The sequence below is a fragment of the Malus sylvestris genome, chromosome 2, assembly GCF_916048215.2.
Source record: "Malus sylvestris chromosome 2, drMalSylv7.2, whole genome shotgun sequence".
NCBI classification, from domain to species: Eukaryota; Viridiplantae; Streptophyta; class Magnoliopsida; order Rosales; family Rosaceae; genus Malus; species Malus sylvestris.
Window position 1 is genome coordinate 34,051,298 of NC_062261.1, and position 22,980 is coordinate 34,074,277.

Consider the following 22,980-nt stretch of genomic DNA (forward strand, 5'->3'; position numbering starts at 1 on the left):
AAAGGCAACAATTTACAAAATATCTCCTAACCAAAGTGAAATTACAAAATTGCCCTTCTGTTTCGTAAAAATCTGGGACAGGTCATTACAGTAAAAGTCCGAGATTATACTTTAGTCCATTTCACATCGTTTTGTATGTGTATAAGATAATTCACTTTGAAAAATACAACTGCCTTATCTTAAAATGGCAATACAACTACCTTATTTACAGTCAATCGCTAAAATATTTACAGGAATCCAATCCATTTTTAAAATAAATGAGAAGCATGCTATAAGACAATTTGGTTCTTCACCTAATCAGCTCAAAGTTCCCTCGCCAAGATACTGAAATAGATTTATGAGCCTATAAGTATCCCCTCTTTTTATGCCATATCTAACTAATTTCATGTCATTCCGAAAATGGCTTATTTACCATTTCCCACAAGATACATATTAGATCTTGTAGTAAATTTAGACGAAGCAAGGCATTTGATTTAAAATCACAATATACAGAACCTGCATTACATCACTATGAGCACAAATAAAAGAAAATGAAATATTTCCAATTTGGTGGCTAAGAAACCAAAAAATGTATTGAACTTTTTTCCCTTATGAAAAAACACACAAAAATTCCACCAGAAATTGCAATTCCCATTAATCCAACAACAAATTAAGAAACCCCATGACCCCATTTTCCTTCCCCAATTTTCCAGGTAACCAAACAGACCCCAACCCAAACTTAATTCCAAATCACTCAACAATGGGTGGAGAACACATTTATATAACATGAAATTAGAATTTGGGTTGGAGAGAGTTACCAATAGTGTCTCATAGGCCTAAGTTCAAAGTGATGCCTTCAACCACCACATTTGCATTGAATTTATAAACAGAGTTGGTATATAGTCCTGATGAACAAAAAAAAAAACAATTGAAAAACAAAATCAAATAATTTGGAAGGGGGAAAAAGCAAAACAATTTGTCTATAAAGAAAAAGAGAGCAGTGAGATTGAGAGGTATTTGAATATTTCCGAACTAAAACCCTGAAAACAACAGGAAAAAAACAACAAAATCATATGCATAAACACATAAAGTAATCCAAAAAATGACACGCCCGACCCCGATATCCTTTAAACACCAGGGTAGGCACGTGCTGGTCGACACCTAAAGATGACAAAGCTATACTAACATGCATGAGAACTATGAAGAAAGAACGAACATAAGTAAAACTCATAAATTTAATTAAAATGAATATGCAATTGTGGAACGTGTTCAGAGCATACAATTAGACCAGAACATTGAAGAAGGAATATTATAAAAATGTATGAACAAAGAAATGGGTCCTACATCGAGAGGACTCAAAGATACGCTGCTAGAGTGCCTTTACGCCGGGGTTGTACGCCTCGATTTTAAGTTCTGAGGGGGCGCAGAACAAAACATGAGTGGACCAAGTTATATATAAGTAATACTAAAATAGTTATTCTTCAATGTACTAACCCCAGTTTAGAAAACTCATATAGCATAATAAGTAATAGGTTTTCCAAAAACCTTAGCATGCCATAAAACCTTTAATAAAACATATATCATATATAATGTGCTTAATAGTGGTATCACAATCGCCCGAAAGCCCTACATCTCCTAACTGAAGCCATATATAAATATCTTCCGCTCGTAGGCACTACATCTCCCGGCCGAAGCCATATATAAATATCTTCCGCTCGTAGGCGTTACATCTCCCGCCCGAAGCCATAAATAAATATCTTTTACCCGTAGGCACTACATCTCCCGGCCGAAGCCATGTGTAAGTATCCTTCACCCGTAGGCACATAGTATGAATAACCACTAATTAAGCATAAAAATCATGAACTTAATATTTCCAAAATATATCTCATCAGAGCTCAATAGCTCAAACATTAAATCATAAATTCATAGGAACGTTCTAGCTCAAATCCTCATCATAAACCATGTTCATAAGTATATAATCATAAATATTTCATAGAACGTAAATCCAATAAAGCATGATATTCATAAAGTGTAAATCCAATTTACTCATAAACGTTTCATAAAACGTAGTCATAAAATCATGCTTTCATGTATGCATTTCCAATAACAAAATCATGCATTTTGGAATTGGTCCACTCACAAATACTCCATCGTCGAAGAGCCATGCGAACTAGGGTGAACAGAAACGCCACTAACAAATGCACCTAAGCACATAAGGGGACCAATTAATAAAACTCTAGTCAAACGATTGAATTTGGGAAAACGAACGTCATAAACGGATTCAGGACGTTGAAAAACCTAAGGGGGAACCTCGGGTACCCTACGCGCCACCGCACGCGCTACCACGGGGTGGGTTGGGTCGTCGGAAAGTTGGCTGGAAAAGTCACCGTTGCCGTCCACACGACGAAGGAGCACAGTACCTCCGGTGATAGCGTGTGTGCTCAACGCGCCAGCCAAGACAGGTGGCCACGAGTGCCCATGCATAGGCCCACGTGCTGACCCACATGCTAGCTGGAAACTAGGATTCGCTTGGGTCGGATTCGATCTGGGTTTTGGGTTTGGGCTTGTTTCAAGGTTTGGGCCTGAGGTTTTTGAGTTGGGTTTAGTGGGCCGAATGCTAGGTTTGGGCTTGGTAGCATGGCCCAAAAGTCTGGGTTGGGCCGGCTGCACAGCTGGATTTTGGATTTGGTTGAAAGGGTATTGGGTCGGGTCGACTCGATTTTAGGTCGTGGGTCGGCCGGAAACTGGGCAACCCTTCCCGAGCTCCGTTCAAGCTCATTTCTTCACCATTTTCAATGTACAAGCTAGGAAATGAAAAGAGATAGCTAGGAGAGAATTTTAGAGTGAGAGTCCACGAGAGAAAGAGAGAAAAGAAAAGGGATTTTGGCTGGGGACAAAACCAAAAAGGTGGGGCCCCTTTGGGCACACCAATTAAGACCAAAAACAACATTTCAGAATATCTCCCAAGCAAAGTAAAATTACTGAAATGCCCTTAACGTTATGTAGAATTCGGGACGAGTTGTTACAAAAAACCCAAAAGTCACACAAATTAGTCAAATTTGAGAGACCCAGATGAATCTTCTTGGCAGAAAATAAAAAAAAAAAATTGTGAGAAGAATGGGCAAACATGGAGCCTAGAAGAGTCGACCTCGGCAGCTGGGCAGCCTGTGAGAATAGCTAAGAAGAAAAATTGAAATAAATCTCTTTCGTATCTCAAATTCAGATTGATTAGGATTTCAATTAGGGCTTTCAGTTTTCTTTCTTCTTTTTCCCTCCCAGAAGAAAGAAGGAAGAAGATAAAGCGCGGGAATGGTGATCAAATAACCAAAATCCCCCAAAAAAAGAAGCATCATTTCTTCAATAATTGGACACTAATAGAAAAACCCTAATTCATATTATTCAGATTACAAATACATAGGGAACTAAATAGCTAATAAAGCTGGACACGGAGTTTGTGATCCAGTAAATGTTGTAGATCAGACTTCTAATTGCGATTTGCTTTCTTTATGAATTTTTAATTGTAAGTTTATCCTATGGCTTTTGAAATTTTGGTTGAAATTGTGAACGTTGTTGTGTTAATTAAATGTTGAATGGATTTTGTAAAAACAATTTATATATGTTTTCCAGAGACCTAGAATATACCGTATCTCTACCCAATAATAAAAAACAGAGAAGATCATCCTTATAGGCAACAAAAGCAGGATAGAAATCCCACATTTCATAACCAAATCATTACATCCTCCAACAAAAACCCAAAAGCATGTAACTCCGAAACATTAAACTCTAAGAACAAAAAAGAATAATAATAGTACCTTGAAATGAACCCTCAGGTCAGAACGTCATGCTTTGCAAACTGAAACAAACGAAAGAAACCAAAACCAAGATTGGCATGCAAAAACCCATTAGATCTGTAAATCAAAAAGAGCAAATATACTTGGTGATATTTTCGTGCTCTCTGGAGTAGTTCACCTGGAAAAATAAATAATACAAAACAAAATCACTGTCAGTTCATTTGAAGACGCAGAGATTCAGACATAATTGCAGAAAACCCTCTGAGCCATCAAATTCAGATCGACCTACCCCCAACCCAAGTTACAACATGACTAAAACGCCCCCTAATCCTGTTCGTGATTTCGACTCTCTCCATCCAAGCTAGCAAAACACGCGCCCAATACGTGCATAAGAGGGCACCCAAACCCTTTGGACAAAATTACCGTCCTAACGTTTCATAATTACCATTTGGTTGACATTGTTGTAAATAAGATGAAATTGAATGACAAACTTTTGACTGTAGCTAAATCCCTGCTCAATTTTATACCACAAATGGTGGTCCCTTATGTTTTTAACAAGTTATCAATTTGATTGTTTAAGTTTCAAACTCATCGACTTTATCCTCCAATGCCAGTTCTTCTCCCCAAATTTTCAAGCCTTCTAACTTAATTTTCGGTTCCTATGCCTTGCTGCATATCTATTTTTAATAAGTGTTTTTTTTTTTGGTAAGATTAATTGTGAGTTGTCTCTCAATGAATATTTTAATTTTTGATTGGTGTGTTTCTAGTTTCTCATGAGTCTACTTTGTTGTGTGAGTTGGTACTATTCATTGTTGATGAGTGTCATCTTGTTTGTTATATTCAAAATTTTGTTTGTAGATTTTCTCAAATGTCAATTTTAAAGTGTTTGACATTTTAATCATGAATGAAATCTGTTTGACTTTAGAATGTGAGTTTGAATATGAATTCCTTTGACTTAGGCTAATGACCTCTTAGATTTGTTAAAAATTTCTTTGAATTGAAGACCTCAATAATACAATAAAACCGGTATCATTTCGTCCTAAAATGGTTTAGCTCAAAGAAAGCGAAACAAAATCACAAAACAAATAAAATTAAAATTAAAAATCGTAAGAAAAAAAGAATAACTTCACCAAAACAAAAAATTAGAAGAGCAAAAATAAAAAACCTGTTGCAACTTGCAAGTTACAAGACAAGACACAACCTCCTCTCTCTCTCTAGTTTCTCTCTCTTTCTTTTCTTTCTCTCTTTCTCTTTCTAGTTTCTCTCTCTAAAAAGGCTAAAACCCTTTTTTCTTTGTTGGTGTAGATTTCCTTCCTTGTTAGCCCAACACCCCAACTGATCATTCATTTCTCTCAAATCTCCATTTTCTCTCCCCATTTTATTTATGGATCTGCCCTTTCGCACTCGCGACCCGACCTTCTGAGCTCCCCCGGAGCTCCGAAATCCGAAACCCGATTCCCGGTTCCGATCGATTCAATTCAGCTGAAAGAAAAGCAGCCGGAATCCGATGAAGGTGCCGTGCTGCTTGGTGTGCCAGACCCGCTACGACGAGGAGGAAAGAGTTCCGCTTTTGCTTCAGTGCGGCCATGGCTTCTGCAAGGACTGCTTGTCGAAGATGTTCTCTTCGTGTCCGGATACTACCCTCGTCTGCCCCCGCTGCCGCCACGTCACCGTCGTCGGGAACTCCGTTCAGGCCCTCCGCAAGAACTTTGCCGTACTCGCCTTGATTCACACCAGCTCCAATGGTGTCTCGTCTGCCGCCGCCGCCAATTTCGATTACGATTACACAGACGACGAGGATGGGGACGACGATGAGGATGAGGATGGGGACCGACGGTGTGCTCGTGGGTCCCACACGTCGAGCTCGGGTGGGTGTGGACCGGCGATCGAGCTGGCGGTGCACCACGACTTGAAGTTGGTGCGGCGGATAGGGGAGGGGAGGCAGGCCGGGGTTCAAATGTGGACTGCTGTCATTGGAGGTGGAGGTGGAAGGTGTCGTCACCGGGTTGCGGTGAAGAAAGTGGCGGTGGCGGAGGAGACAAGTATGGATTGGGTGATGGGGCAGCTGGATAATTTGCGGTGGGCATCGATGTGGTGTAGGAATGTGTGCACATTTCATGGGGCTATGAAGAGTGAAGGCACCTTGTGTCTTGTTATGGATAAGTGTTATGGGTCGGTTCAGTCCGAGATGCAGCGCAATGAGGGCAGGCTTACTTTGGAGCAAATTCTAAGGTTTTGTGGTTTCAAATTTCCTTCTTTTCATTTTTTCTTTGAAAGGTTTTGTATTCTATAATGTGTTATATTCTGACTGATTTGTATCTGTCACTGTGCGTGTGTGTGTGGAAAGTAATTTAATTTCTTGGTTTGTTTGGTAATTCTGTATTGTTAGTTCATAAAGGTATTTTGCGAGTGTAGGAAACTCTTGTGGATGTTGATTTAGTGGTTAGAGTTATGTGCTTTATGATTCGTTAAGTCATGGATTATGATTTTGTTGAGTGGATGCATATTTTAACAAATGAGCATGGAAGCAGTCCTACTCGCAAGAGCGGAGTCAAGAATTTTCAATTGGGTAGGCTATCTATGTTTTTCGTTCATTTAGGATTGCTATTAGGTTTAGTGGGTTGTTTACTAGGTATAATTTGATAGACAAACACTCAACATAAGCAAAATTATAGGAGGATTTTTTCAGTCCCCAAAAGGCTAACTAGGTTGCAGTCCATGGTAGCCTTGTATGTGTCCTGCCAATGCATTTTCGTGTCAATGTCTTACTATGCAAGTGGGATGGTATTCTATTGAGTTTGATATAGCATAATCCCATGTGAGGCCCTAAAACTACAAATATAACCCTTTGCATTCAATGCTAACTGAGGATACAAGTTATATTGCAATCACCAAATTGTGGTGGCTTCCATTCCCAGAAAGGTTGTCCTCACTAAAAAGCTTTCAAGCAGGACAATTCTTGATCTTTCTTACTTTTAGCTAAACGTAGTTTCTGTTCCAATATATACCTCATTTTTTTAACCCTGAAGCGGAGAATTAGAAACTTTATAAGAATGTTGATTTGCTCACAAAGGTTGATGTTGAATAACGGGATTTTCTTTGTGACTTGAGAGTAATCTCTCAATGGATGGACATGACGGAACAGGTATGAATGGAAAAAATGGGGATTGCTGGTTGCATGAGACCTACAAGAATTTCCCCTGACATGGAGATCAAGCTTATTCATAACCTTTCATTCAATACTCCTGCAAATTCTTTAAATCCATTGAAATTAGTTGTCAGATTTAGCCATATCATTCTTAATATTGTTGAGTTTGTATTAACTTTACTGTTGTAGCCATAAGCTGGAAATAAAACCTTCCAATTGATTGCAAAATTGTGAACAGCTGTATCAGTTTAGTAAGTAAAAAAAGAGACTTTTAATAAAAATAATCTTATATGTTAATTTTCCCTTCAATAGAATGGGCAATCAACATAATAAATGCATTGTTATACAAGATCAATTGTTAATTGTAGTTACCCTGTCCTCCTTTAACCACCATTTGTGCTACAAATGTTTGATAACTGATGCAAAGGTTTTATTTACATTGATTAGCAACGAGGAATCTGAAAGGTAAAAAAAGAACTTTTGAAACTTGGAAATATTGAATGAATATCTCATTTGTTCCCAAAGATATGAAGCTTAAACTGATTCTTGTAGAATTGTTTTTCTTTCATAAACAAAGAAGCTTTCTTTATTTCTGTATTTATGAGGTAGGAGCGGGAAATACTAACACAATAAAAATGATTTGGAATATCATTCTGGTTTTCTGAATGCACTTTTGAATCTGAATGCTGAGCTTTAGTCTTTGCGAACAAATATATAAAAAATTGTGTCTTCACCGACAAATGCAAAACTTGTATTCTGTTGTCCATGTAACCAGCTTCCAAAAGAGAGCGCCGGGTTTGCTTCGCACATCTCTTGTCTTAATTTGAAATGTTTTGGAAGTTTATAAATAAAAGTTAGTATGGTCATGTATATGCTTATACTTACATTCCACACATACTTAAGTTCTAGTTGAGTTAGAGGTTTACCAATCCAAACTTACCAATGTGTAATTGTATATAATATCTTATATTAGTAACTACTAGCTGGCTTAATTATTGTCTTGATGTTTTGAGCGCTTGCCATTTGTAGATACGGGGCTGACATTGCACGGGGAGTGGCTGAACTTCATGCGGCAGGTGTCGTTTGTATGAATCTAAAACCGTCCAATCTTCTTTTGGATGAAAGTGGTCATGCAGTAGTTTCTGATTATGGAGTTGCTGCAATTCTGAAGAAACCTTCCTGCCGGAAAGCTCGATTGGAGTGTGACACCTCAAGGATCCATTCTTGTATGGAGTGTACAATGCTCAGCCCCCACTATGCAGCTCCAGAGGCATGGGAGCCAGTGAAGAAGTTATTGAATCCATTTTGGGAGGATGCTATTGGTATTTCTGCTGAGTCAGATGCATGGAGTTTTGGTTGTACATTGGTAGAAATGTGCACTGGTTCCATTCCGTATGTGGAGCAACATACTGTATATTTGAAAGTTCTCATTCGTTTTCCCTTTGTGAAATGATTTTTAGTACAAGTTGAAATTCATTGTGCAGATGGGCTGGTTTAAGCACTGAGGAAATTTATCGGGCTGTAATCAAGACTCGGAAACTACCTCCACAATATGCAAGTGTAGTAGGTGTTGGGATACCTAGAGAATTGTGGAAAATGATTGGCGAGTGCCTGCAGTTCAAGTCATCGAAAAGACCATCTTTTAATTCAATGCTAGCCACTTTTCTTCGCCATTTGCAGGAGATACCACGCAGCCCTCCTGCAAGTCCTGATAAGTAAGAATTCAAAGTTCTGATCGTGCCCCTGAAGTTTCTGGTATTTTTATTTGTAGCATCTTGACTTAATCAATCCTAGCTGATATCGTTGGATGAGACAGAGACACACAAACATTTATAATTATATATAGGCAACATCCTTTAATATGATCACTTTTGATGAATACTGAAAAGGGATCCCATTATTGGGGCCACTCACAATGTGGTTCAGTGATCCGAACAGTAAAGCAAAATTGGAAATTGTTTTGCCATTGGATTATCATCATGAACACCTCGTTGTTTATTGGAAACAATGTGTTCGTCCATTTGTTGTGCTACAGTTAGATGACTAAACGATTTTCAACTTTTGAGGTTCTGGAAGGATGATCCTTTAGGAGGTCTTAGAAAATGAACAGTTCAGATAGATCACATTTATGATTAGGGCTGAAAAGGGATCCTCTTAAGAAGGGGGTTCTTATGTGTAAATGTATATACAATTTAAATTTTGAATAACTTGGGGTATCTGATTAATCCCTGAGGGCAGAAGAAATAGCGTAACTCACTGTGTTCTAGCCAATTTCGTTAGATTTACATCAAAAGGGAAAAAAACTTATATCTCGAGTGTTTGAACAGTGTTTTAGCTAAATTCTCTGGATCAAATGCGACGGAACCATCTCCTATATCCAAATCAGAAGTTTTTCAGGGTAACCCCACCCTTCTGCATAGACTTGTGTCTGAAGGGGATGTGCGCGGTGTTAGGTTAGTGCACTTTGTCAAGGAATTATTTGAGCTATAGTTTTCTTAAACACAAACTTTTTGGCTTATTCTCCTTGTCACACTTCGTTGGTTGTCCAGAGATCTGCTTCAAAAGGCTTCAGCAGGGAGTGATAACAGCACAATATTGTCTCTATTAGAAGCTCAAAATGCTGATGGCCAAACTGCTCTCCATTTGGCCTGTAGACGCGGTAGTGCAGAACTTGTTAATTCTATTTTGGAGTATCAAGAGGCGAATGTGGATGTCTTGGACAAAGATGGGGATCCTCCACTTGTTTTTGCATTAGTAGCTGGATCCCCAGAATGCGTTCATGCTCTCATTAACAGAGGTGCTAATGTGAGATCTAGGTTGCGAGAAGGATTTGGTCCCTCTGTTGCTCATGTCTGTGCCTATCATGGCCAACCTGATTGTATGCGTGTATGTGTCAGTTGGATTTTTAATGATATTTCATTTTACTTCATAAGGTTCTTGATAGGTGTATTCTTAACATATACTTTGTATGATCTCAGGAGTTACTAATGGCTGGAGCAGATCCTAATGCAGTGGATGAGGAAGGTGAATCTGTACTGCATAGAGCTGTTGCGAAGAAATATACAGATTGTGCCCTTGTTGTTCTGGAAAATGGGGGCTCTAGGTCAATGTGTGTTTTGAATTCAGAAAAGTTTACGTAAGCACAAAGTTGATTTTCATTTTTTTCCGATATAAGAATCATGTGTATGCAAGCTATCGGGAAATGAAATTCATTGATGACGTGTTTATGCAATATATTTTGTTTTTACTTTTAATATGCACAATCCATTGAGCCATAATCAGGTTTTAGAAAATATATTTATGCTTTCTTAATTTATAGGCAGGCAGGGTCTACCTGCTGGTGATGTGTTAAAATTGTTTAACTATATCCAAAGTGCACAGTATAGGTGGTGAGTTGTACTAGTTGAGCCTTTCTGGAGTCATTGGCCCAATCATTTTGCTGATCCTGTTATTCAAAGTACATGCTTAGTATGCCTGACAGTTGTCACTTTTTTTCTTAAGCATATTTGTTCTGTAGGTTATATTTTAATAGACTTGTAAATTGTTATCAGAGTAGTTGCATGTCTATCTTAAAATGATTTTGCAAATTGCAAGTGGATTAAAACTACATATATTTTTGTTCTCGATTTTTAATTGCCTGTTAATTTCTTATTGTATTATAGACCGTTGCACTTGTGTGTGGCAACATGGAATGTTGCTGTTGTTAGAAGGTGGGTGGAAGTTGCAACACCAGAAGAGATTGCTGATGCAATTGATAGACCAAGTCCAGTTGGCACTGCATTGTGTATGGCAGCTTCTCTAAAGAAAGATCATGAAATTGGTAATCTTAGATCTTTGGAATGTCTGGTTCATTGATCTGAACTTCTAATTCTTTTAGTAGTTTTAGAGGCACTTTGATTGATATCGATTATTTTTCGGACTTTGGTTGATGTGATTATAGCATCCAATAATTGACATATGGGTATATAACTAATCAATACCTACCCAGTTTTTTAATGTTGAAACTAGGATCTTGGCACGCGCTTCATGCATGCCAATTTGCTTTTTATGCACAATTTTATTTATTTATGTCATAAAAAATTGTATATGTTTTTTAAATTTGATGTCTTTCCTAGTTTTATGCAATATGCATGATTGCATGTTCCAAAGTCTTGAAATGGTTGTTGATGAATATTTACCAGCTCCATAACTACAGTGGTCCATCGTCACAAAACTGGTCAAGAGATCTAGCTAATAGGTCTATAGATACTGATTAAGAACTTTCCCTTGGTTAACATTTTATCCGCCCATGATGACTTGTAAGGCGGGCACTTAAATCTTGAATCCCCTTTTTTTCAACAAATAAATGTTTTATCCGACCATGATGACTTGTAGGGAGGGCACAGATTAAGAACTTTCCCTTGGTTAACATTTTATCTGGCCATGATGACTTGTAAGGCGGGCACTTAAATCTTGAGTCCCATTTTTTTTTCCAACAAATAAATGTTTTTGCAATTGTTTTATCCAGCCATGATGACTTGTAGGGTGGGCGCTTAAATTTTGAATCCCAAATGTTATGTCAATATGTCAACAATTAAAAGTTGTCGTCTTAAGCTCTCTTTCCGTCTATCTCTGTCTACTACCCCCCCCCCCCTCTCCTCTCTGTTAGGATTTTGGCTCGTCAAATATGTCCTAGTTGGTTTAGGATTGTTTTAGGAAACCTATAGGTATACCGATTCTTGTCCTAGAGGGATTAGGAAAGAATTTCAGTTTCCTTATTCACTTTAGGTTTGGATTTCTAGAAGTCTATTTGGATTTGGATAAGTGTAATTTCCTAATCCACTTAGAAATAGGAATTCAATCAGCTTTGGGACATATAAGCCAACCCTATGTCTATAAATAGGTGCGGCAAGGCTGATTTTTTAAGAGAGAAAGAAAACAGCCAGACAGCCAAGAGTTTTGAGATTAGTTCTAGGGTTTGCAAAAGTTCTGTAATCTCGATTATTAATCAAAGGAGCGGTGATTTCTCTACCTAGAGACATCACAACTGGACATAGGCAAAAGTTCTGCCGAACCAGTATAATTCTTGTGTGTTTCTAAGTTTTCTAATATTTGCTAGTTTAGTCTATTGCCGTTGGTTACATTAAAGAAGAAGGTCTAGTGTGCGGGTTTTTCAACACTCTCTTCTTCTTTCTTTTCTCTTTGATATAGAATATTGTTATTTTGTTTTGAGATAAATTAGTGGCTTTTGTGCTTTGTTATTTCTTTTAGACCTCTTTGGATTTTCATAAACCATGTGTTTGTTCATTAGTGTAAACTATGTTGCTACATTTGCACCCACCCCAAGAAATCTTGTTTGCTTCTTTGTAGCTCTTTCCTCGTTGGTTTTTATGTTTAAGTACACTAGTGGATAGGTAAAATTAATTTCATTTCTTTCTTCAAGTGTTCTACTTGAAGCAATTAAGAAATTTATGTTACTATTAGTATTGATATTTATACCTGATGCTGGTTGTAGAAGGAAGAGAAATTGTGCAAATTTTGCTTGCTTCTGGAGCAGATCCAACTGCTCAAGATTTGCAGCATGGACGGACAGCTTTGCATACAGCTTCAATGGCCAATGAAGTTGAGTTGGTCAAGGTATGGAAGAGAGCTTCCTAATACATAATATCAGAATCTAAACTCCATTTCATGATTTTTGGTCATCTATCCTCTGTGTGCATTATTGAAGTATCGACACTTTGGAAACTTTGTTTTTTCTTGGTAGATTATACTTGATGCTGGAGTTGATGTGAACATTCGGAATGTACAAAATACAATTCCTCTTCACGTAGCACTGGCCAGAGGGGCAAAGTCATGTGTTGGACTGCTTCTATCAGCTGGAGCTAATTATAATTTGCAGGTTTTTCTTCAATCACTTGAAATTGAATTGTTTTGTCAGTTATACATTCTCATGGTATCTCAATCTTTTCTTTGTTGGAACTGAGTTTTGATATAATGCCCGCATGTTATGTCGAATGCATATAGTCTTCTAAACATAGACTCCAATTTGATATATGCACGTCGAGGCGATGTTATGAGGAGCCAGTTAGAGCATCTTCAATCATGCTCTCTATTTTCAATTCAAATTTTAGCTAAAAAGACTAGAAAGTTATTTTTGGAGCTCCTATAAAATTTCAACTCCAACCATACTCACTAGTTTAGGGAGTTATAATAATTGTGAACCAATAGGAATAATTAATGCTAGGAGCTCCTTTCTCACTCCCTAGATTTAGGAGCTCCTAGAGGTTTTGCTATCCTAGGAGCATAATAGGGAGTGTGATTGGAGATGAAAATTTTCAAGTCTTCCTATATTTTGGCTAGGAGTTCATTTAGGGAGCCCATTGGAGATGCTCTTAGGATTGGCAGGCTGTCCGTTTAACCGATATGGTGATTGATTGGATGTTACCAAGATTTTAGCCATAACTAATAATGATATACAAGTCCGTTACGCCCTTGTTAGAGTGTTGCACGCACATACACAAGGACAGCTTTTATATTTTGATGATGCCTGATGACTTTGCTCCTATATTTTACTACTCAAAGCAGCTTTCTTCTTTTCGTTACTTATGCACAAAGTATTTTGCTCATTGTTATCAGGATGACGAAGGTGACAATGCTTTCCATATAGCAGCAGATGCAGCAAAAATGATACGTGAAAATCTCGAATGGCTTATTGTCATGCTTAGAAATCCTGATGCTGCTGTTGAAGCTAGAAATCACAGGCAAGTGCCAATAAATGCATCGCGCTTTTGGGTGGCTTGACCTTCACTTGCAAGAGATTGTCCTCTTTCAGCTTTGTTTTCTATTAAGCGGTTGAACTTTAACAGCTATTTTTTCCCAAGAAACAAATAATGACTAATACAATAACATGGTTGTGGATGACTTATTGATGACTATTAGGCCTTTATACTTTTGCGTTTAATGAGTACTTTTTGGAACTACAAAAATGTGGGAAGGCACAGGTTGAGCAATCTACTATATGACCAACTTATGCATTTGACTTTGATGGCAGTGGCAAGACTTTACGCGACTTTTTGGAGACACTTCCTCGGGAATGGATATCTGAAGATCTGATGGAGGCACTTGTAAATCGGGGAGTGCGTCTATCTCCTACAATGTGAGAAGAGATGATATCATTGTGCTGTTTTTTGATATTTTTTGCATGTCTTATACACCCTTGCGACTAATAGATTCCATATTTCTTGTTTTCTCTATGGTCTAGATTTGATGTAGGAGACTGGGTCAAATTTAAAAGAAGTATAACAGCTCCTACGTATGGCTGGCAAGATGCAAAACATAGAAGTGTTGGCTTTGTGCAAGGTGCCCCAGATAAGGACCATTTGATAGTATCATTTTGTTCTGGAGATGCTCGTGTTTCGGCGAATGAAGTTGTAAAAGTTATTCCCTTAGACAGGGGTCAGCATGTCCAGCTGAAACCAGATGTCAAAGAACCCAGGTTTGAATCTGATTAGTTTCAATTTGCATCCATATTCAATTAGATTTTGGTAGTATCTACTTTTGATTAGCTTGTCTTGTTCTTTGATCCTGAATGTAATTTTCATACTGCAATTCCCTTGTTAAAATTCAAATTTTCACTTTTTTAGAAAGGAAGGATCAATATTTTAGGTTCTCTCTTTGAAATATTATAATTATTCACTAGTGAAACCACTTATATTGCTTGTAGTAATTATGGGATTGTAAGGTTGATTCACATTTCTTGCAAAATCTACTGGTCCAAGTGTAGGATAAAGTATTTATGCAGTTCAGAGACCAGTCATGCCTGATACCACATACCCAATAACGGGTTCTACTCCAGAGCCTGTACAAAAAAAAAAAGACTAGACATTTTTTGGTCACAGCCCCTCGTACTGATTTACCTCAATCTTCAGGATTATTTTTTCCTAGGTACCATAGATTATAACAGACTGAAGTACTTAATAGTTTGGCTGATTGGACTTATAGATTATTTAACCAACTCATTACCTAAACAATTTTTTAAGCTTACTTGAGTAAACAGCTCATGCATTGTTGCGTGGTTAGTTTTTTGTTTTTCTTTGTGGTCAAGTAGTTCATTAGTTCTTAGTCTTCCCAAGTGATGGCATCTGATACACTTTATCTTGTATTGGGCTTTTAATTTTGCCTCTGTCATATATAAGCCCTTTTCATATGCGCCTTCTTATATCAACTTACTTGTAATCCTTATTCAACGTGATAAATTTGTTGACTAAACCTTGTTTGGCTATCAGATTTGGGTGGCGTGGCCAGTCGCGTGATAGCATTGGTACTGTACTATGTGTCGATGATGATGGGATCCTACGTGTTGGCTTTCCCGGAGCCTCCAGAGGGTGGAAAGCTGATCCAGCAGAGATGGAGAGAGTTGAAGAATTCAAGGTTGGGGACTGGGTTCGAATTCGCCCCACTCTTACAACTGCAAAGCACGGATTAGGATCTGTTACACCTGGTAGCATTGGTATTGTGTATTGCATAAGACCAGATAGTAGTCTGTTGCTGGAATTAAGCTATCTTCCAAGTCCATGGCATTGTGAACCAGAGGAGGTTGAGCTTGTAACTCCTTTCAGGGTGAGCGAGATATGTTGATATTTGTTGTACAGTTCTTACTCTGTAGTCTTTTCAAACACTAATAGTGTTTACTTTGAAGATTGGTGACAGGGTATGTGTGAAGCGATCTGTTGCAGAGCCTAGGTATGCATGGGGTGGTGAGACACACCATAGTGTTGGAAAAATAAGTGAGATAGAGAATGATGGGCTCCTGGTAATTGAAATACCAAATCGACCAATACCATGGCAGTCTGATCCTTCTGACATGGAGAAGGTGGAAGATTTCAAGGTAATATCTAATTTTTCATTCATATGATATTTATTAAAAAAATACAACAGGATGGCATTTTTTATTCTTCTTCATATCCACATATTGCCGTTTCTACCATGCAGGTAGGTGACTGGGTTAGAGTCAAAGCTTCTGTACCATCCCCCAGATATGGATGGGAGGATATCACAAGGAACAGTGTTGGGATAATTCATAGCTTGGAGGAAGATGGTGATATGGGTGTCGCCTTCTGCTTCAGGAGCAAGCCTTTTTCTTGTTCTGTCACAGATGTGGAAAAGGTGCCCCCTTTTGAAGTGGGGCAAGAGATTCATGTGATATCATCTGTTACTCAACCAAAACTTGGATGGTCAAATGAAAGTCCAGCAACTGTTGGAAAAATTGTTAGGATTGATATGGATGGAGCTTTGAATGTAAGAATTCTTATCTTAGACATTTATACAATATCTTATTTGAGCGGAGGACGAGAGAAAGAGATCAAGGGAGAGGAGGAACAATACCTAAAATGTTTCAAAATTCTAATGTCTTTTAGTTTTCTGTTGAATTTATCTTATCTCATGTCTTCTTAAGCCGTCTGTCTCGTCCCTTTCTCTTTTTAATTGAAGACACATAAAACAAGAAATTAAAAAAGGAACTTTTGCTAGATGAACACTTCCATTTTTTCGGTTAAATTAGTTGTAGAACATTTTATATTTTCTGCTGGTGCATGACAATTTCTGCAACTATATATTATATGCTTCTGTGTGCGTGCAGAATTCAACAACCATATAACAGGACCTTTTTGCTTGTTTGTTATGTAGACAAGAGTCACTGGCCGACAGAGCTTGTGGAAAGTTTCTCCTGGAGATGCGGAACGACTCTCTGGATTTGAAGTTGGTGACTGGGTACGTTCAAAACCAAGCCTGGGAACTCGACCAAGCTATGACTGGAACAGCGTTGGAAAGGAAAGTTTAGCTGTCGTGCACAGTGTTCAAGATACAGGTTATCTGGAGTTGGCTTGTTGTTTCCGTAAGGGCAGGTGGATAACTCATTACACAGATGTTGAAAAGGTCCCATGCTTTAAAATTGGGCAGTATGTCCGGTTCCGGACTGGGCTAGTTGAACCAAGATGGGGCTGGAGAGGGGCTCAACCTGATTCTCGAGGCGTCATAACTAGCGTTCATGCTGATGGGGAAGTGAGAGTGGCTTTCTCTGGTTTGCCAGGGTTGTGGAGAGGAGATCCTGCAGATCTTGAAATAGAGCAGATATTTGAAGTTGGAGAGTGGGTGAGATTAGAAGATCAAGCAGGTGCTTGGAAATCCATTGGACCGGGTAGTGTTGGAGTGGTGCAAGGATTGGGATACGATGCAGATACATGGGATGGAACCACTTCCGTTGGATTCTGTGGGGAGCAAGAAAAATGGGTTGGGCCTACCTCTGCTCTTGAAAGGGTGAACAGGCTCATGGTTGGCCAGAAGGTTAGGGTTAAACTGTCTGTCAAGCAGCCAAGATTTGGGTGGTCAGGCCACAGCCATGCAAGTCTTGGAACCATATCCACAATTGATGCTGATGGCAAGCTGAGAATATACACTCCAGCTGGTTCAAAAGCTTGGATGCTGGATCCATCAGAAGTGGAACTTGTGGAGGAAGAGGAGCTTCACATCGGTGACTGGGTTAGGGTTAAAACATCAGTTTCAACTCCAGCCCACCAGTGGGGAGAGGTGAATCGTTCAAGTGTTGGGGTTGTGCATCGGATGGAAAATGAGGAGCTCTGGGTGGCGTTTTGCTTCACAGAGAGGTTGTGGCTTTGCAAGGCATCGGAAATGGAACGGGTTAGGCCGTTTAAAGTGGGGGACAAAGTGAGGATTAGAGAAGGGCTGGTGACCCCACGGTGGGGTTGGGGAATGGAGACCCACACGAGCAAAGGACAGGTAGTGGGGGTCGACGCAAATGGGAAGTTAAGGATTAAGTTCCGATGGAGAGAAGGGAAGCCGTGGATTGGAGACCCTGCTGATATTTCTCTTGATGAAAGCACGTGACTGAACTTTTCCAACTTGTGCTTCTTTTCACGGGCTTCCTCAGCCTATCGGGGTTTTCTCCCTCTCGAATGTGCAGACAAGCAGAATTGCATTGCTACGGTAGCATGCAATCAGATCTGCCTGGAAACTATAACTTTGTTGTAATGGGCTCTGAAGGGGCAATTTCTTTGTTAATACAGAAGATTACAAGAGACGGATAGATAGGAATCGGGGGAAATTGTCTTTCCCTACCGTTAATTATACGAGACACAAGGGAGGCGAAGAAAGACGTGGCAGTTTGCCATTTGTGTTTCATAGATGTGCAGTTGACAAGCTGTTGAGGTATATATATATATATATATAAGGTTATATATACTGATGTACAAATTGAACCCTTAATCTTGCTAGTTAATACATTCTTCTAGTCCATTTCTCTAAAGCTTTTCTCGTTGGTGTTTTATTTTGTCTGTAAACGAATTGGCAGTAGCGTTATTACCATTTATATTTGGATGAGAGAGTTGCAAGAGCCAGGGGGGTTCGTCTAGTGTTCTGTGATTCATTTGTAAACTAATTGTCCTATATCTTTTGGTAATTGTAAATTCCTCCTACAAACGTAGCCTAAAAATTACAGGGATAAAGGTTTTCTCCTTGGGATTTCAAGGCCGGATTGGAACCGAACAAACGAATCCAAAATTTTTCTGGCATTGCAAGAGGAACTCATGTCAAAGTAGCACGATCTAATTCAAAAATCTCACCCAATTGAGCACATCTAGCATATTACCTGCACGAGGAGTGTAGCACGCAAATCATCCACTGCGATATCAGGCCCTGCAACACACTTCTAAATGATTCATTCACGTCAAGGATTTCAGACTTTGGATTGGCTGCGGAGTGATCCAACTCTTAGTAATTCAGTCATCAGAGGGACTAGAGGATATCTTGCACGAGAATGGTTCAGGAATATTCCGATTACTGCAAAGGTTGATGCTTATAGTTATGGGGTCATGTTATTGGAGATTATCTGTTGCAGGAGCAGCCTTGAATGGAAAGGGAAAACGAAGAACAAGTGATACTAACGGATTGGGTTTACGATTGCTACAAGGGAAAAACATTAAAGAAGCTGTTAGAGGATGAGGAGGAGGCAAGAAATGACATGAAAAGGCTGTTGAGGAGGCTTGAAGGAGTGGTTGATGTATCCATGCCTCCATGTCCTCTCTTTAGTTCAATTTGCTGAAACCTACACGTTACGCATAGTCTTTGAAATTTCGTAGCCATTTTCTATTCACTAGAAAAGCATAAAAAGTCTTGTATGTTTAGGATCATAACATCTTGTTCTCCGCATACATAATTCAGATTTGAATGTTGCAGACAGGTTGCCAATTAGTTCCAACCCAAACACAAGCAATATTTCAAATGGCATGCAATATCTTAATCTCACCTTATGTGCTCTTCCTACTGATATGAAAAAGTGAAGGAAAGGTACAGATTACAGCCTTTTAGCGTTGTTGGCAAGTAATCCGCTAGGTCTGGACCTTCATCACTATTTGAACATGCTTGGGACGAACGAAAAAGCAGACAAAATGGTCCGTGAGAAGTTGGGTGTTTTTAGGGATAAAACAAGAAATAGATGCTTTGATGGAGGCACAAAACTTGCATGGAGTTCTGTTTCTCTCTTTCCGACCGATGAATCCTCGAGAAGGATTTGTTTGTCCTTAAGTAAAAGGCACCTACGTCTCACCACATGTCCTGGATTTGCCGAGGTAAAAAGATGAGACTCTGATTGCATTGTGCGCCTTAAGTATGCTAGATTAGTAAGCAAGATCATTGCATGAATGTAACACTATTGATTCATACTTTCTTAACAGAATTAATGTGTCGCAAAGATTTTAACAAGTAAAGATCGTACTGGTTGGATTACATTCCATCAAAAATAATATTTCCGAAGACTAACAAGAATAAAAATCATCACCAGAAAGTAAAGAGTACTAGTTGATCTTAATTTCATTAACTACTAGACTTGAGAAGAAAACAAACAAGAGAGTTGTTCTGATGCTTTCCCATGATAAAATCATTCTTCAAGCGGATTGAGCACGTGACCAATGAACAAAACAGTTCCAGTCATTTCCTCTCTGATCAAAAACATGAATGGGTGATCAGCCACAAAGTTTATGCTTTTAATCGGTTCAAAGGGTCCAGCACAATCTGCCCCACCGTCAAAAGTAGAAACAGCTGCAGCTTTTGTACCACCTTCGTCAACTTCAATGAAGGACTTGTGGATTATTTTGGGGTCACCAATGCCCGACTCCACCATCTCACTGAAATCACCATTACCGTTGAAAGGCAACACCAGTCCTAACTTCATGAGTATTTCGGAAGCTAAAAAGTTAGAGTTAATATTAAACTTTGGGATCTTCAAGGCACCAGGTTCACGTTGTATTTCGGGGAGATGGCAATCTAAGAAATCAGGTTCAGAACAAACTCTCTTGACCAAAGCTGGGAGCCCATTTCTTGAATTTGGAAGTAAAAAGTACATAGAAAACCGCCTCTCCTTGTCTTTGCCTTGCTTGTACGGAAGCTTTGAGACTTTGAAGCCGTCAAAGGCTTTTACATAATGCCATCCGTAGCTTTCAATCATGAACGGTGCCTCAACAGTACTACCATCGAGAAGGCCAAATTTGCACTCTTCTGTCTCCGATGGATCAAACCGATCGCTCCAAACTCCTTTGAAGTATATCGTATTTAAAAGTAAAAGCATGGTATTTTCATCAACTGACCCAGGAGGGAGAGCCTCAGGGATAAGGCCCTTCGTCTCCTTTTTGGTCCATGAGTTCACTTGAACCCGCGCTTTGTCAGGGTCGGTTCCAAAGCTAACTTCTTTAATGACCGCATTGTAAACATTGACCAACATGCGTTTGAAAGAAGGTTTGACAGTCAGAGAGTGCTCAACCCAAAGGCTATTGCCAGAGTTCACGCAGGGACCACCTCTAGTGGATCCGTCGGACAACCCGAGGGACAAGATGGGAGACGAGGGAGTTGAGTTCATCGGAGGACTTTGACTTGAGGAAAGAGAGCAACTGTTTCTTGGTTGGACCCTTAGATCCTGCAGTCACCGAAGACAACAGGACCTGGAGGGACAGCGGCGAGTACACCATGTTCTTCCCTTTGCCTTCGGTCGTGAGCAGCTGCTTGGTAATTCTGAGTGCGACATCGGTTAGGTTGCTGATGGGTTTTTTGAGATCCATGGTGAAACTGACGGATTGATCGGCGCGGCAGGAAACACCAGGCAGGCAAGTGGGAGAGATTTAGATAATTGAAATCAAACCCTAAAACACACACTCACGGCTCTCTCTCTCTCTCTCTCTCTCTCTGTGAACAAACCCTAGTAACTAGGCTATTATATACACATGGAATAAAACCATTTGACCTTTGGAATCCCCATCTATTACTTTCCGCACAAGAAAGTGTACCGTTGCGTAACCCTAAAGAAAATAATTTAATAAACATCTCTTCTTTATAAAAAGGCTTATTATATTAACACCCCATAAATTGTTGAATAAGCCTCACATACTTAATACACCCCACATTTACTTTTTTCAATTAAAAATTATCTTTATACACCCCACAAACCTCTCCATAATACCCTCACACCCCCACATTCTCAAAACACACATTATATTTCTATATACACCCCAATTTCTTCAAATTTTATAATACTCATTTTTAATTTTGATGGATTGAATCTAGATACCCTGCTGTTCCTAGGCTAATTACATATGTGATTGACTTGTTTTTTGTTTCTAGCTTGAGAGCATATTATCATTAACCGATTTGGACGCTAACGCTTATCTTAATTTTTTTTATCTTTGTGCAGATTGAAAAATCTTATGTCACTTCCAAATTCAAGAATTATCCAAACTCAAGATCTTATGTAACTTTTCTATAACAAAAGAAATAAAAAAATAAAAAAGAATTATTGAAAGTTTCAAGCTGTTGGCATTTCAATTCACAGAGCTAGTTCAAAGGCATAAGTTCTGAAGTTTTTCGACATAGTAAATGCTAGGATGTGATAAAATGTGTGGTTGGAGAGAAAATAACTTATTGCAGTCACAGTGATCAATAGAATTGGCATATTCATAGACATTTTATTAGGGTTTTCTCAATCAATGTGTTTGTAATTTCATTAGTTAGGATTTTGTTCAACAATGGAGGGTGGGAGGGTTTTGATAATTGAATAAGATAAATAATACGTTAAAAATGGTGTGGGGTGTATTTGGAATTTTATTTTTTAAAACTTAATAAGGTCGAAATTGTCATTGCATAGTAGAATAAATAAGTAATTTAATATTGAATTTTTTGTGGGATGCATTCAATAATATGTGGGGTGCTTATAAAAAAAACCTTATAAAATTTTGATTAAATATTTTATTTTATTTAAAGTTTATTTCTTCACTTTTCTCAAGAAAAAAAGTTTATTTCTTATTACTTTTTTTTGTAAACTTCAAGTTATTTCTTTAGCATTCCCTTTTTTTCTCCTATTATTAATGCATTTATTATGCATCTCTTTATGATGATTTCATCATATCTTTTTTACTTTATTAATTACTAGCCTCTCTGCATACGCTCAAGAACATGCGCGTGGCATTTTTTTTTATATAGCGCCCCTCGAAATGTGTTGCTTTATTTATTTCCTTAATTCTTAAGTGTTTCTTTATAAATATCCGGCTTAATTACCATAGTGTGGGATAATTGTGAATGTATTCTTTTCTTGATTCTGCACTTTTGCATGTACTTGGGCTTGGCATGAGGCGTTTGCATGTGACATTTTTAGGTCTCAACACTCAGATTCGTAATGAAAAACACCCCTCAAAATCCGTCTCGGGAGATATGTTCGTATGAAAATATTTGTTTTGATCATTTGTCAAGGGTAAACAAAAATAAAATAAAATGCAACATACGGTTACAAATAAAAGAAACTGAAAATATGACTTTAGCCCTTGAAATTTAATTTTCTCCACATAAAACCCGTCATAAGTTTTTTACTCAAATAAAACCCATTAACTAGATTCCACATTAGCAAATTCATTAATTATATTTGACTTTACACATTTAAAAAATTTCGATTCCCAAAACACCCCTATTTGAATGTTTTGATGTATACAATTAGTTCCATATAGATTGTAAGGGAGAATTAATGATTTTACG

General features: G+C 38.4%; 1 protein-coding gene and 1 pseudogene across 2 annotated transcripts; one reads left to right on the forward strand and one right to left on the reverse strand.

Annotated features, from left to right (window-relative positions):
- The first annotated feature begins 4,960 nt into the window (after window positions 1-4,960).
- On the forward strand, window positions 4,961-18,217 carry LOC126599211 (E3 ubiquitin-protein ligase KEG-like). Of its 2 annotated transcripts, none has more exons than XM_050265547.1 (16): window positions 4,961-6,002; window positions 7,948-8,310; window positions 8,403-8,633; window positions 9,246-9,371; window positions 9,468-9,804; window positions 9,897-10,054; window positions 10,581-10,738; window positions 12,413-12,534; window positions 12,662-12,796; window positions 13,534-13,658; window positions 13,949-14,053; window positions 14,159-14,392; window positions 15,183-15,516; window positions 15,596-15,784; window positions 15,889-16,194; window positions 16,582-18,217. In XM_050265547.1, exons 1-16 carry the CDS (start codon window positions 5,278-5,280, stop codon window positions 17,797-17,799), a joined length of 4,866 nt encoding a protein of 1,621 aa, XP_050121504.1. In that variant the 5' UTR covers window positions 4,961-5,277; the 3' UTR covers window positions 17,800-18,217. The 2 variants fall into 2 exon arrangements, with proteins under 2 accessions (XP_050121504.1, XP_050121511.1); XM_050265554.1 differs by having other exon boundaries at window positions 12,416-12,534.
- A 1,629-nt stretch (window positions 18,218-19,846) lies between these two features.
- LOC126599339 (serpin-ZX-like) lies at window positions 19,847-21,020 on the reverse strand (annotated as a pseudogene).
- Between the last annotated feature and the right edge of the window lie 1,960 nt (window positions 21,021-22,980).